This window comes from Aphis gossypii, chromosome 1, assembly GCF_020184175.1.
Source record: "Aphis gossypii isolate Hap1 chromosome 1, ASM2018417v2, whole genome shotgun sequence".
Taxonomy (NCBI): domain Eukaryota; kingdom Metazoa; phylum Arthropoda; class Insecta; order Hemiptera; family Aphididae; genus Aphis; species Aphis gossypii.
In genome coordinates this window covers 69,814,681-69,830,248 of record NC_065530.1, presented here as the reverse complement: position 1 = coordinate 69,830,248, position 15,568 = coordinate 69,814,681, and the positions used below count along the sequence as shown (strand labels likewise).

The following is a 15,568-nucleotide window of genomic DNA, read 5'->3' as shown; positions in this document are numbered from 1 at the left end:
TAGTTATGTTTACTACCACCTTCACAAACCAACAATACTAATTTGTTATTAAATTAGTAAATAAGTAAAATGAGATACTACTTAATAATATGTATTATATTAATAGAAGTTTTTGTCAATTATGCATTTTTGTATTCGTAATTCATACGCTATAATTTATATTATGTAGATTTTTAAAAATACATTTCGTCAATAAACAATATTTCAATTTACTGTTTTTACAGTGTCACGATTAAATATTGTTTGGTTCAATAAAGAAAGCAGATTTTCAAAATATTTTATATTTAATGCACATTGTAAATACTACATTTATAAATCACACATCCATACCTCACCTCACCACTTTGCAATAAAATGTATTGTAACTAGACCAAAACTATACATTAACCTAAAAAAAGTCAATGCCAAAAATGCATTTGTTTGCCAAACGTCAAATCCTCATTAATACTTCTTTCACACGTACAAAAACATAATATATATGAGTTAAATACACGATGTAATTTCAACACTAATAATTGTGAAAAATAAGCAGTCGATTTATTTTTAATTATATAAATCTCGTTAATTTCTGAACAGATGTATCAATGCAATTTATAACTTAAGCAATATTGTTTCACATACCGAAATAATAGTATTATAATTTATAACTTATTATTTTTTCTTAACACTTATGTACTCTACCTATTTTAGATATAAGTTTACAATGATGGATAATTTTCAATTAATAAATAGTAAAATGAGTAATAAATTCAATATTATATAATTACATAAATTATAATACTTGTGTAATGTGTACCTTAAAAATTTAAAATTAATTTTTAATTTCTTTCCGGTACAATAAATTTATCAAACAAACATTTCAAACCCATACAAACTGAATAAACAATTTACTTACATTTATCATTGGAATAGTATCTTAATATATTATTTAATTAAAATAGTAATTTAACATATGCATTTGTGTTTAAATTGTTTGATAAACAAAAATAAAGTATTCGTTATACTTTCATAATTTTTGAAGTTATAATATTTATATAAAGTAGATTAAGTTTCTAAATTTATCATACAAGTTTAATATACTTAGAGATATTTTAAAATTGATCCCATTAATACAAGAATAAAAGCAAGTTTTAATAATTAATACTCGAAAGGGGTATAGCTCCGTGAAGTTGGTCGCCAATGTATACGACATATGCGATGTTAAATTGCATATCCATGCGCCGTCAATTGACATTATTCTATTATTATGCAATTACCTGCAATAAGATTTTACGGATAAAATAATTTATAATAATTATTATTTGTTTATTTAAATCATCTTAAATCAAATCTTATTTATACGTATCATACAGCGACAGAATATTATATTATATATAATATTGGTTTTTAGTTGGATAAAATGTACTCTAGAATCCATGGACGATTTTAATAATAATTATAAATTTGAAATATTATGATAGCAGTATCTGTTTAATACAGCGTTTTAATTAACCATACTTAAACTATTATACATTTTAAAAACTTTCTTAAACTTATAGACAACTTTATGATTCGATATCATTTCAAAACAAAATTGTAGTTTATTGAATCTTGTACAAATTAAAAACAATATTAAATTAAAACACAATACCTACTATATATTACATTTAATTAGTTCATTTAAATTTACTGCTTACAAGTATGCAATTTTAACATGTATGTTGTTAGTAATCTATATTGTGTGTTTTTTTAATTATATTCATGCAATAATTGGTGAACAATTTAAAATTATTTTGAAAATTTTAGTCGATATGATCTGTTTAGAAACTTGTTTTTTTTCAATTGTAACTATAAAAATTGAACATAGGTACTCTTGTTATAGTATAATGGATTATTGGACAAATTCGATCAACATACTTGATTTGACTGTTTCTTAGTATTTATTTTTATTATGTGTTATTAGCATATACCTTATACGTATAAGGTTGTCTATGGTTATTAGTTGACCAGTCACTACAAACAAGTATTATAATATTATAATTAACTGACCTAACCTATATATAATTATCATATAATATACATTGTATAGTGTCGTAAATCTACATAGTATAATGTTTATGTAAAATAAAAATTATAAGAACTTGTTTGAAGTATGTTAAAAAAAAATGCGATTGATTAACAATATTTTATTAGGTACATATTATTATTTGTAGATGTAATAATAAACATACAAATTATTATACTTGGATGAATTGTATTATATTACAATAAAAATTTTAAATAAAACTGTTAAATTAGTGCAAAAGATCTAATAACTAATTTATTGTAAGTAAAAGTAAATCATTTTATTCAAATTTAAAATTTAATATCATTATTAATTTTATTTTAATAACAGTTTGTTTATTATAATTCAGTTTAGTTAATGTAAAAATAATGAGTAATCTTAGTGTCGAGTAAAAATAATTTATAATTTATAATATTCAAATAAAAAATATGGTTTGAACAGTTTTAGTAATGGAATTTAGTTGTGGAATTTAAAAAGTTTTCTTATACATTCCTTCAGCTATAAACAAGAATCCGTATTATTATAAACAGATCAGATGTAATTGAATTATTGGTGTGTTGAAATTTCAACCAATACGATAAACATATTTCATCATTTATCGTCTTTATTATTGAAATTTAACATCTGGTAAAAAATGCATTTTTGGCAAGTTGTTGTTAAATTGAATGTAATTGGTCAGTGCAAGTCACAATGGACATTATTTTAACGACATAAAGTATAATATAGCCTGTGGTTTTACAAGGATATTAAAGACCCCTAAGATCCATATTGTCTGTGTAAGTGTGTAACTAAATTTTTTTAAATGTTAAAACAATACAGTGACACTTTAAGTTTTAAAATCTGATAATTATTTAATAACAGTAACATTATGATTTTTATTATTTTTGTATTCACAATGAATGTACGAGTAATTACTTTAGATTAGAAGATACTTTATTAGTAGCGAAAACAGGAATTTTCCTAGGGCAGTGGCCTCAAACTCAAATTACCAATGAGCCACATATATTTACATCAAAGGTTAGCGGGAAAAACACTTTATTTTTTTTATTATTTTTTTTTAATACTAAATCTAAAATAAACAAAATCAAAACAACATTTTTGAAGAAATAAATATTCATTGTGGGCCACATCAAAAGGGTTTGGGGGCCGCATGTTTGAGACCACTGTCCTAGAGAGTCTGTACCTATATTATTTATACTTATTTTGCTACATATTATCATTATAATTAAATTTAATCTCGATTTATTATCATTGATAAAAGATTTTTACTTGATATGAATTCTTGAATACAGTTTAATAGTGAAGGTCCACACGTGTCCTCGTGGGGAATACCTATCCTGGTTCTAAACTTCTAATTCAATAACAATAAAATATTATATAAAATAATAGAATGTAAGATTGATATTATTAGTATATTTTAGTAAAAAGTGGATAATTATTATTATTTATTAGAATAATCGTTGGTCAACAATAATTATTTAATTAACTATTTTTAAAAATTTAGAATAGATTATAAATTATAATTAATTATAATCATACCTATATTATATACTTGAGATGGTTCTCAGCGTACGCTTAAGCAATTTAATTGAGTCTATTTACAAAATATGTTTGTCATTTCTTAATTTTTTTTTTAACGGATTAACGGGACAATTATAGTATGTAAGTAAATTAACGACAAAGAAACTAAAAAACTACAAATTCCTTTATGAACATTGAAATTAGAACATAAGAAAATAATTTTAAATTTCTAAAAAGCTACAGCTCTAATATAATATCATGTGGCAATTGAAATGTTAATTTATTATTTACTCATTTTAGCTACAAATTATCAACAACACTGTATAAAATATCATACGCTCAGCAAATATTAGCACATACATATTTTGTTTTCTTAACTTAATCTTAAGATAAAAAGAATTTGTTCAAAAAAAAAAAAAAAGTTCGTAGTATAAGTACCTAACAACTGATACACTAATGTTCATTTTATAGAGTAAACGAAATTAATTTGAATAGGTAATTAACAAATTGTTCCATGTTCATGTTGAACAGGTCGTCCGTTTAGAGGAAAAAACTAGTACCATTGATCAATCTGCAGTTTACTCAATTTGGCCTACAGTTATTTGTTTGTTCATGTATTTATAAATATATTATAAAATCTCTCTCTCTCTAAATATATATTATATATATATATATGTTGTTGGTTTTTTTTTAATTCTGTAAGATGGAATTCTATTAAATCAATTATAATAATATAATATTATGGTTACCTATGCAATTATTTTGACGTAGGGAAACTATTATTCTAGAATGACTGATAGTGATAGGTTATATTATATTATACTATTATAAATATTTAATACCTTTCGGTCAGTCAACGTGTCTGTTTTATTTTTAACCTATTCAACGACGACTAGGATTATTATGTCTTGAGATAGTAAAACTATTTGCCTAAAATTTTGCATCGTTCACATTCAGCTCAAAGTAATAATGATACACGTGCGCGTGATGTCTGTCTGTAATGTTTTGGTATTATTATGAAAATAATAACTCGTGCGTTTTTGGCGATAAAAATTACGAACTGTAATTAACGTGAGTGATAACAAATAAATAAAATATTAACATTATACAATAATAATAGTAATAACTGTAAATAATAGTAAATAATATTATATTATTATTATAATAAATAAATAAATAATACAAAACAGTTCTGTAGTACAATGTTGTATGAATACTTCTTAAGTATATAAAAAAAAAATAATAATAATGGTGGATTTTTCACAGAGGAAATAGAAAATATCATACCCGTTAATATAAAATATAACGTTTATATAATAAATTAGCTCTTTGGTTGCATTCAACTACTATTCATGTATAATAGTGATCGATGCTGGAATTGATAATATTTTTTTCCCCGAATCGAATATATATATAATATTAGAGTATACCGACTATATAATAATATTACGGATGTACTTAAATTATATCGAAACGGACATGTGCAGATGCCACAAAAAATATAAATAATACCGCCACACATTTTCAATAGTTAATAATAGTATAATATTATAATATATATAATTATGAATATAAAAATATAATACATTTTCTCCTACGCATATTATATGATATATACGTATGTTAGCACTTTACAATTCCATGTAATCACATAATATATTGTATCTAGGTAACTATTACTCGTAATCAATAATAATAAAAATAAGATAAGAATATTAATAACAGTAAAATAATAATAATAATAATAATTATAATTATAAAGACGTAATATATTAACGGTGTAAAAATTGGTTTTCGTTCGAATCCATCACACGCTCGGGAAAGTGTGAGCTAACATTATACGCTCGACATATTATAATTTCGAAGACTTTGTTTTATTGCGTACGCTTATAATGCATAATATTTTTTTTTTATTAAATTTAACTGTAAAAAACTAACAAAATAACATTTCGATATTTGAAAATCGGACTTTGGTGGGTGGGCATGAAAAAAAAAATCCACGTTATACATTATAATATCAACATATACCGTGGTCGTAGTACTGATGACTTAAGTCGGGCGGTCCTCCGCCGGAAATCAAGTCTTTATTGTAATCGTACAATTCGTCCACGCAAGACGTGTAAACGTTACCGACACTTCCGGCGCCAACAATTGGATAGTGGGCAGTGGACATGGACGCGGCCGTCGTAGTGATCGGTCGATGGTAGACGTCGGCAGGTTGGTTGGCCACCGATGGAACCGGGACGTAATTACTGCCGCCACTGAACATGGTGTCCTTAAGTACCGGCGGGTCAACGGCCACGTGACCGTGTTGACGATAAGGGTCATTCGCATAAGGTTCCACCGTGTACTGCTCTTGGAGCTGCTGTTGGTGTTGTGATTGATGCTGCTGGTGGTGGTGCTGCTGCTGTTGGTGTTGATGGGGGTGCCTTTTTGCACAAGGGTGCGCCGAGAGCATCTTCATCAGTTCGTTACGCTGCGTCTCCAGCTCATGGATCTGTGATTTCAGGTCGTAGTTTTTCGTCTCCAACACGTTCGATTCCTGTGAACGTATACAATAATTAATGTATTTTTTTTTAATTAATATATTAGATGGTACGTGCTATAGTCTTACAATACCGAAATAATACGTGAAATAGTTTAGGAAATACTTTGTGAAAAATTACAAATTCATCATATTCTTAAAAATCTGTTATTTTTACCACGTTCTGTTCGATTAATGAGTATACAATTCATACCTTGAATTGTGATTTTATGAGCAAATTATTTACGCTGCAATCGAGCTTTCCAATGTTATAATAATTAATAAGTATAGGTATAGGCGCTTAGAATATATTGCAAAACATATTTTATAGTAATAAAATATAGTAATATAATATAATACTATATATCATGGCATATATTTCATAAATCACTATCAGCTTTAAGATGAGATGTGGAAAAGATATTTAACGAAATAAAAATAAACATGACTAGAGAAATTCATTTTTGACATTTTGGATATAGTTACCAATGAAAAAATGTATTGCAATTATAATTTTAGTATACATAATTTAATTTTTTTTATTGTGAATTCCTAGTACATAGTATAATGTTATAACGATCTTCAGCGTTAGAATTTAGTTATAACTATTAACTGCTATTTATACATCATTAACTGTGAAATATTAATAATACTACAGACGATTCCAATGTAAACGTGTTTCGATTCCCTCGATTTCAATTTTCATTACACAGTCTACAGACTACAATATGAATTATATCATTATACCATTCGGTTTGATCGATTTGGTTTTTGAAGTATAAATTTTAAAACTAATTGCGTTTTCTGAAAGAAAGTGTCCCATAATCTAAGTCAAACCAAACACGATTATTCTCGTAGCCACATATACGCCAGCAATACTAATTTGAGAATATTATTTTATACCTGTGCGTCCAAAGCTCTACAGTTGAATTTCAAAGAATATCGAAACGATAATTATATCCATACGTTTTGAAGGCTATATATAAACATACAACGTGTACTGCAGCGGGAGTACAGTCGGAATGAATAAAGTGAATTTCGAGACGTGCACAACGACTCTTGACCTTGTCTGTATTATTTCAATCCTCAAAAGTGACCGACTCTTGTTCGGCATTGCTTTCGTTGAACGTATATTATAGCTTAGGAGGTTGTTTTCAATTTCGTCAGGAATATAATTGCTCAATAGAAAACGGTTTGTCTATTACGACCATTTATAGGAACGCGAGACATATCATGTTAGACGTTTTCGTAGATAAATATAATGCTGTTACACTTTGCAGCCAGGGTCATACGAACGAATTTCTCACAGTCGGAGGAGGTGAAACTCAAAAAAACGTATTTGAAATTCGTATCGAATATTGAATTACTAAAATTCTTGCTGCGGTTGATTAAAAATTAAAAATATTCTGAAATGCATTTGACGAATGAAAAACGATTGCCCAGTAATTTTTTTTATACTAAAATAATAAGTAATAGATAATAATGAATAATAATATACGTCAATACTCAATATGTAATTCTAACATTTTTTAAGTCTCTTATCATACTTGCCCTGAAATGAAATATGTATGGTTCACTATAATATAGATATTAAGACGTTATGGCAACACCATAATTTATTACATAAACATTCATTATAATCTAAACGTTTTGTGTATTTTTAACCTTAAAATATGTAATTGCAGTAAAATGAAGTATTATAAATAGTGTACTCAGAGTACGACCCCGTCAATGTGTATATAATATCAAAAGCTGATAAAATAAAATAAATTGTTAAAAACGTTAAAAATGTCGTTTATCGAATTATAATAACTGAAAGATGAATATTAATTCATCAGACGTAAGTAGTTACACGCGTTACACAATAATAATATATGTTTATTCTAATACTATTATTAGGCTAAACGGGTTTAGTAAATCTGCGTGATTTTATTAGAGGTTTAACGAACTTCGATATAATACCAGTTTTATCAGGAGAGAACGTTTTTCTGAGAAAAAAAATTACATTATCTCCTACAGCCGTGAGGTCGTTAGATAACGTAAGTCACATGGTATTCTGACGTCCATGAACTTTTTTAAATGAAAAAAATTACGTTTCGCGCGCGCGAGCCTACACCGCGACAATCAAATATTGTTCTACAGCAAATAGATTTTCTAACCGACCGTTTGAAAATGAAAATAACACAATTCAAATAAACCGACGACAAATATTTAAATTGCGATTGTAGGGAAAAACGTCATTATCTAGAAGTAGGTAGGTATGTTTTTTAGTGTACGTCGTCGAATGGTTCATGCGCGAGTTGACCGCCACGAGTACATCAAAAACCTCTCGTAATTAGTTATAATATAAGTATACTATTATAGAAGGTATGTTTACTTTTATAGGAACTTCGCAGAATATTTAAATATATTAAATTGTTTCTTTAGAATACGTGTGGAATAATATCGCAAAGAAAAGATATTGATATTGAAAGCCAATAGTTAATAATTTACGGGCACGGTTCTGCGAAAGGTAAAGCAGAGAAAAAAACGAGAAAAAAAATTGAATAGTTAAAAGTACTCAAATCGAACGTTTGTAGACGTGACGACGTTCGAGTTAATGCACACTTACCTAAACGTATATATAGGTAAAAATCGGAGTACGATTAAATTTTAACCCACTTTCGTGTGTTGTGTCGTGTTCGTATTTCACACGTCACCGCGCTGTTATACTATATTTATAAACATATATATACGTATATGTATACGTAAACTGACTACACTTTTATGTGTGCGAGTAATACCGTGCCTGGCGGATGCGCAAGGTTTTTTTTTTTTTTTGAACACGGTAGTCGAACGGTTTTTGGAACAGATAGAGATGAATGCCTGATGTTTTCGATGCATGTGCGATGCGCGTGTTATGACAACGACGATAATAACGATGATAGATGCCTAACAATATTTAGCCATTTTATAAACACGTTAGGTATCTATTATTATTGAGTATTATTGTTGTTATTGTATGATATTGTAAGATTTATTACAGATAAAAAAACGATGAGACGAGTCAGTGTGAGTGCCTACGTTCATATTATACAGCCATATTGTGAATAGACGATAAAGAAACTTTATTATTAGTAGGTAGGTACGCATATTATAATACTATATAGTTTATTTCTTTTAAAATCAGCCGATTTGTCTTAAATCCTCGAACATAATACGACGGACGGTTTCCGGCAACGTATTGGTTACCCCTTTCTTATCCGCGCACACACCACATCAATAATATGCATCGCAGGTACACTCGTCATGCAAATCTATATAATAATATATATTTAATACTATACACACGCCACTTCTTAGACTAACTCCCTCTCCTGCAGCCTTCCCGAGATCGTAGTTCCACACGTGACAGATAACCACTAGTGTACAAAACACTATATTATGTATATATAATTTATACCATGCGTGCCGCGTACATATATATACGTAATACAAATGCAGCAATCCGAAGAGATTCTATTTCCGACCAAGTCTCTCGCGATTCGGGTGACACCGTGTGGGCGTACAGCGCGTGTACAACATTATATACACGACCGATACACACCAGGATTTGTGACCGTAGGGCGACATAAATTTCCACACGTATGCACACACTCACACATAATAACACACTGCTACCAGTACAGCTGTTACTATGGAACTTCTAGTGACTTCTACTGTACAGTTACTATACTACAGCTGGCTGCTGGTGAGACAATGGACCTGGCGACGAGCCACGATCTTTACGACCCAACCGAGATCATAGACGATACAATAATAACGCGGATGATACAATAAGCAATATCCCGTCAAACATAATTTTATAATTTACGCGTTTATTGTGTACTTAATATAATATGGCATTGTGCGCCGAGTGAAATGGGTACCTACAGGTACTCACTTGCATCAGATTCGTAGTCTTTTCGCGTTTTTTCAACCGACACTTGGTCGCCGCTATTTTGTTGCGTTCCCGCCGCCGCTTCCGCCGCTCCTCATCCTCGGCCGTGAGCTGTGCACACACATTAAAAAAAATATTCGTTATCATATTATTAACAACGCAGACTAAACACACCTATGGAACGCCACGCGTAACTTTATCACACGTTTACATGACGCGTGCACCCGAGGAGTCCGTTCATATCTTAGAGTTCATATAGTTACAGTATAACAGCATGTATTATTGTATTTATTATATTATTATATACCTATACATTACATGCCTACATATTAAACCGAGCACGAGAAAGAATTATCGTGAACTTTGTATTTATGATTATTCGCAATGTATATAATGGTACGTAGCTGTGTATTCAGTGTACGGATTCAAAATGATGATCTAGGTAAATATAATATGCCATCAATTTAAACGTATATCGCACGAATGTTTTTTATTAAGAAAAAACAATCACATATTACCTAATGATTTAATTTTTGAATACTCAGAAACATATTATCTGGTGTGTGGAGAGTGGGGGTCATTCAACACAGAATGGTCCCTTGAATAATCCCTAGTTTCATAATCAAATGTAGCTATATATAATGACGTATCGAATTTGAATATGTTGCGATTATAATTCACGTTAACGTGAAGTATAAACACGATGTACCTATACATTTATACTATAATATTATTATAAGCTCGCACACACCGTACTGATTATAAAATGGTTTTGAGGCCGCAATCCAAAAGAAGTAACTGCATAAGGCACATGCGACTTGCATGTTAAACACAGACGAACACCATAATTATTTACTATTATTATTATTACCCTCGTCACACCGCCACACTCGTCAATCGCATTCTTTGGGTATTTATCGTAGGCGTACATTCGAAAGTGACGTAGCGGCGTTATCATATCTATAAGAACGCGATTTGTACCGAAGGAAAAAGGTCGATGGACGGAAAAAAAATACTAGGAGACCGCGGTCGCGATATCACGCGCGTGCGCACGAATATACTGCAATATACTGCATACGTATAATCTTGACTCGTGCGTGTGTTATGAGATTAATGTAATAAAATATAACAATGTTTTACAGTATAAATGAATAATAATATAACTAATTATTTTGGTTGGGTATTAAAATTTAGTGCGCCTAAAAAGTGTCACCTGAGTCTATAGCACCCCTCCTGAATGGTGTGTGGTTTCAAAATATGTATTATTATTAAGGGCTTATGATGAGACAATATAATTGATAATTGGACACTTACTCCTTCGCCATGCGATGATACATCATCCCCGTCGTCGTCGTCGTAGTCGTCGTCGCCATGAGACTCCTCATCCTGAATCCGCCGCTTTCTCGCTTGCCCGCCACCCGGCGACGATGCTGCCAAGCCAGCCGATGCTGTAGCCGCCACGTTTATTCCACACGCACCGGAAGTGTTGGATCTATTGGTCTGCACCGGACTTCTGCTGGCGCATGTCGATGTCACTGTCGCCGTAACTGCGTTCTTCTGTTTGGACCGGATAGCCATCTTGAGCTCCTCCTTGATCTTAAGACTAGAGCAGATATTCTGCATTCTGGCCGTCGGTGACACAGGGGAACACGTTGAGACGGGAGAACGTGTCGACAAGGGGGAACATGCCGATACGGGAGAACACGTCGACACGGGGGAACAAATCGAGGCCGATGAGTCTTCAGACGTGAGTGACGCGTTTCCAGAAAAAGGTTGGAATGGGTCCATCAAGGACATGATCGAGTTGATCACATCAGGCGTATTCGGGATCGAACAGCTATGTGGTTGTAACGCAGCGACCGCAGTCTGGACGCCGCCTCCGGTAACTGAGTAAGACATGACAGTGAAAGTGGTAAACAAATACGATGTTTAATAACCCTGTACTGTGCCTATAGATTGCGTTGATAATAATATAAAAATGACAGTAGTATCCGATCTAAATAACAGAGATGACTGGTATGCTTGATAGTGATCCTGGAAAATAAAAACCAACATTTCAATCAAAATAATATTTTATGTTAAATTATTTTTGGATTATTTAAGATAAATTCAATTTTTATACTTTATATTAATTCAATTTGTTTTTGTCTATAATATACCATATTACTAAAAGGAAAATACAATACTATTTTTTATTTTTATATAATTTATTAGCTTCCAGTATTAAATATCACAGCTCTACTAAAAGTAATATAAATATAATACAAAATATTTTAACAAATTTAGTCTCCGCAAAGAATCGTTTTTGTATGTAACAATTTATCATTGCATTAAAATGTAACACATCCATTACAGTGACCTACTCAATGATGTGGTGCACTTGACACCTACTATACAGAAGAGCGTCTTTTCTGTGGAATTTTTTATATGAAAACGTCACATGATCGGTACAGTTTCCTAGAGTGCAGTTTTATGTACAACGATCCGTGTATTATATAATAAAAATTTTATTTTTGTTAAAACAAGTATATGCAGTATCAGTCATTTTGATTAAATATTCAAATCAATACGTTTTTTTTTGTTCAACAACTATCCCCATTTATTCTAAAACAAAAATAAATAAATACCGACAAATGCATAAGTTTCCTCTTATTGTGATCTATGGCCGAATCACAAATTGTTTTGTACTTCAAACTCCGTATAACAACCAAATATATTTTTAATACAATAGCTAATGTTAAGCGTGTCAACTACAAACATATTACCATATTCATGAATTTATTATGTGAGACATTTGTCACTTTTTTTTTTTTTAATAGTTAATTTATTTGTATTAATAAAAATACAAAATACTACTCAGCGGCCTGCAATACACAAATATTCAAAAAAATTATGTGGGATAGGTATTAATAAGTATTATGAAATTTTTATACGTAAACTTCGTAGGTTTTTATAGTACGAATTTCATTAATGTTATGATATTAGTAAAATATTTGAAATTGATAAATAAAACAAAATACAAATCTTAAATAATTATATTTAATACCTTTATGGAAAAGTAAACATTGTTGTAATATATTTAACGATATTAAATCATGACGTAAATAATTATTATACTTTTAACATAATATGATGCTAAATTGCGAATATTTTATCAACTTATACCAGTAAAAATTAGTAAGATTAAAATATTGAAATATACCTCTACATTATTTTTTTTTTTTTTTGTTAGATTAAACCCGATAAGTTTTCAAACGGCCGTACAAATACCGGACTACTGCACACGTGCATTAAAAAAAAAATCTTACGATAAAATTATCGGAGTGTGCATTAAATTATACATACATTAGGTATATAGTTATAGGATTTTGTACAAATATAAATATATAATTTAACGATATAATAAATTAGTAATGTACCTAAAAATTATAATATTACATATAACAAAAGGTTTCTAAATATGTATGCTGTTGCTGTGATGTGTACGATGTATAGGCGTAGAGTTAACCTTTTTGTAAGTCGACTTGTTGAGTTAATCTACTAAATGTCAAAATGTTATGAATAAGTTATAGCAACATTGAACTAAGTTTAAAAAAGTAAAAATGTTGGTGTACATGTGTTCGAGCACAGAAACTATGTGTACGACATTTATTTTTGCGATAGGAAATCAAATTTGGCGACTTGAAATAATTTTGGTCCAGTATGAGAAGACATATTTTATATTGGCCTACAGAATTTATAGCATCGTTTATTCGCAGATATCTGGTAATAAAAGAGACGTGTTATAGTTAAAAATAATAATTTTCCTATTGTCTGAACTTCCTAATTTTTCTAAAATATAATAATGTACCTACTCTCCGACGAGACTACGAGAGCGTACGAACGAAAGTATAAGATGAAAGAAAGTGTCATTAATTATATTGTTCTCGGAAATCGTTTTTTTTTTTTTTTGGACCCTCATCGTTTTGCAAGAACGTAGATGATGTATGGTTTTCCACTGCAAAATATAGCCGCCGCGCCGTCGATCCGCGATTAACACCCACTCGCCGTGCGAATACTTTACCGGAAGACGAGACGACCTGAAAAATATAGAAAGATGTCGTCGTCGTCGCAGAACTAGTCGTCATAGCACGTTATATTTGCTATTTTTCAATTTTTTTTTTTTTTTTTTTTTTTAGGATCAGAGCCAAGTCGTGTGTACTATATTATACGACATAATGTTATGGCCGTTGACAAACAACCATACTCAACAATATTTTGCTAGCAGTATTAAATTTCACGGTAAAGGTATGTGACGGGTTTTAATTTCGCATAAATTAACTAATGAATATGCAGAACAATAAAAAAAAATAATTATTCACGAGATCCGTTATTATATTGTTATGAGTACGAGTTAATATACGAAATCTATGATATATTCATATTATACGTATAATATTATGCTAGTAGATGTCATATTATAATAACATATTTTATTAATTTTTTTATGTATACATTTTTTGTATCATGTTATCGATAAGTAATCGTTTTCTATACATATTTTACGTTTTTTATTATTATTTTATATTCAAATATTTGGTCGGTCGTATAAAGACACACAGCACTTTTAACTTTCCAAACACCGCGATGCGTGTTGGTGTATTCACGCTTTAAATTAATAACGTACATATATACATATTATACAAACTGTATACGATAATGTGTACGTTTCAATAATTTCAAGAGAGAGAAAAACTTGCAATAAAAAATAAAAATAATAATACTATCTACAACTGTATTGTATGACGTGGGACTCGTATAGGTACTATTCTGCACGACTATATTGCTTGTTTGTTGGGAATTCCAAAACTAAAATATGAAATAAAAAGCATAGAATTTCTACTGATATATTATTATGTACGTCTATGACATTAATAATGAGGTGTGGTACTATTGGTACAAATCTATTTGAAATTCCAAACGGCTGTTCGTTTCTTTTAAACGTGATTTGCGAAAACTATAAGCTAATCCTATTTGATACTTATATATATTATGTGCACACTGTAAATGTGTGAATGACAGACCCAACGGTAGGTATTTAACATACTATAATACATTGATTTAATTAACTAACTTATTAATTTGATGTGTTTAATAAATTAATTTCACACCGCGTCCGTAAGACCTAACCAAGTCACTCGAAGCAATTTCGAGGCGTGAGTCACTATCGTTCCTGTTAAAGTTTATTTTGCATGCAATTATGTAGATATATCGTGACCTGTGAGATGATAGATGTACACATCGATATACATTCGATCAATAACAACATATCGTTAGATATATACGTACACTATTAAAGCAATTTTACAATACATTACGAATTATGTACACGAATATTATAAATGTAATATGTATGCACCTAAATAATAACTACTTTGATTAAATATTGGAGTTAAATTGTTCTTGGCTTTGTTATGTTCGTTAAATTGTATACAATTTATTTTTCTTACACACAAGATAAATGATTTCATATTATTTGCTATATAAATTATTTTAACACGCGTTTAACATTTTAATCGTT

General features: G+C 29.8%; 1 protein-coding gene across 2 annotated transcripts in view; it reads right to left on the bottom strand.

Annotated features, from left to right (window-relative positions):
* Window positions 1-4,602: 4,602 nt before the first annotated feature.
* LOC114131818 (activating transcription factor 3) overlaps window positions 4,603-15,568 on the bottom strand; it is a 29,151-nt gene continuing 18,185 nt past the window's right edge. Inside the window, exons 2-4 of one of the 2 annotated variants that reach the window (XM_027997125.2) lie at window positions 11,323-12,042; window positions 10,012-10,119; window positions 4,603-6,107 (exon numbers count right to left, since the gene is read on the bottom strand). In XM_027997125.2, the coding sequence (XP_027852926.2) occupies window positions 5,583-6,107; window positions 10,012-10,119; window positions 11,323-11,907 (1,218 nt within the window). In that variant the 5' untranslated portion in view covers window positions 11,908-12,042 and the 3' untranslated portion in view covers window positions 4,603-5,582. The remainder of the gene's footprint in view (window positions 6,108-10,011; window positions 10,120-11,322; window positions 12,043-15,568) is intronic. The other variant, XM_050202300.1, reaches the window with a different exon arrangement.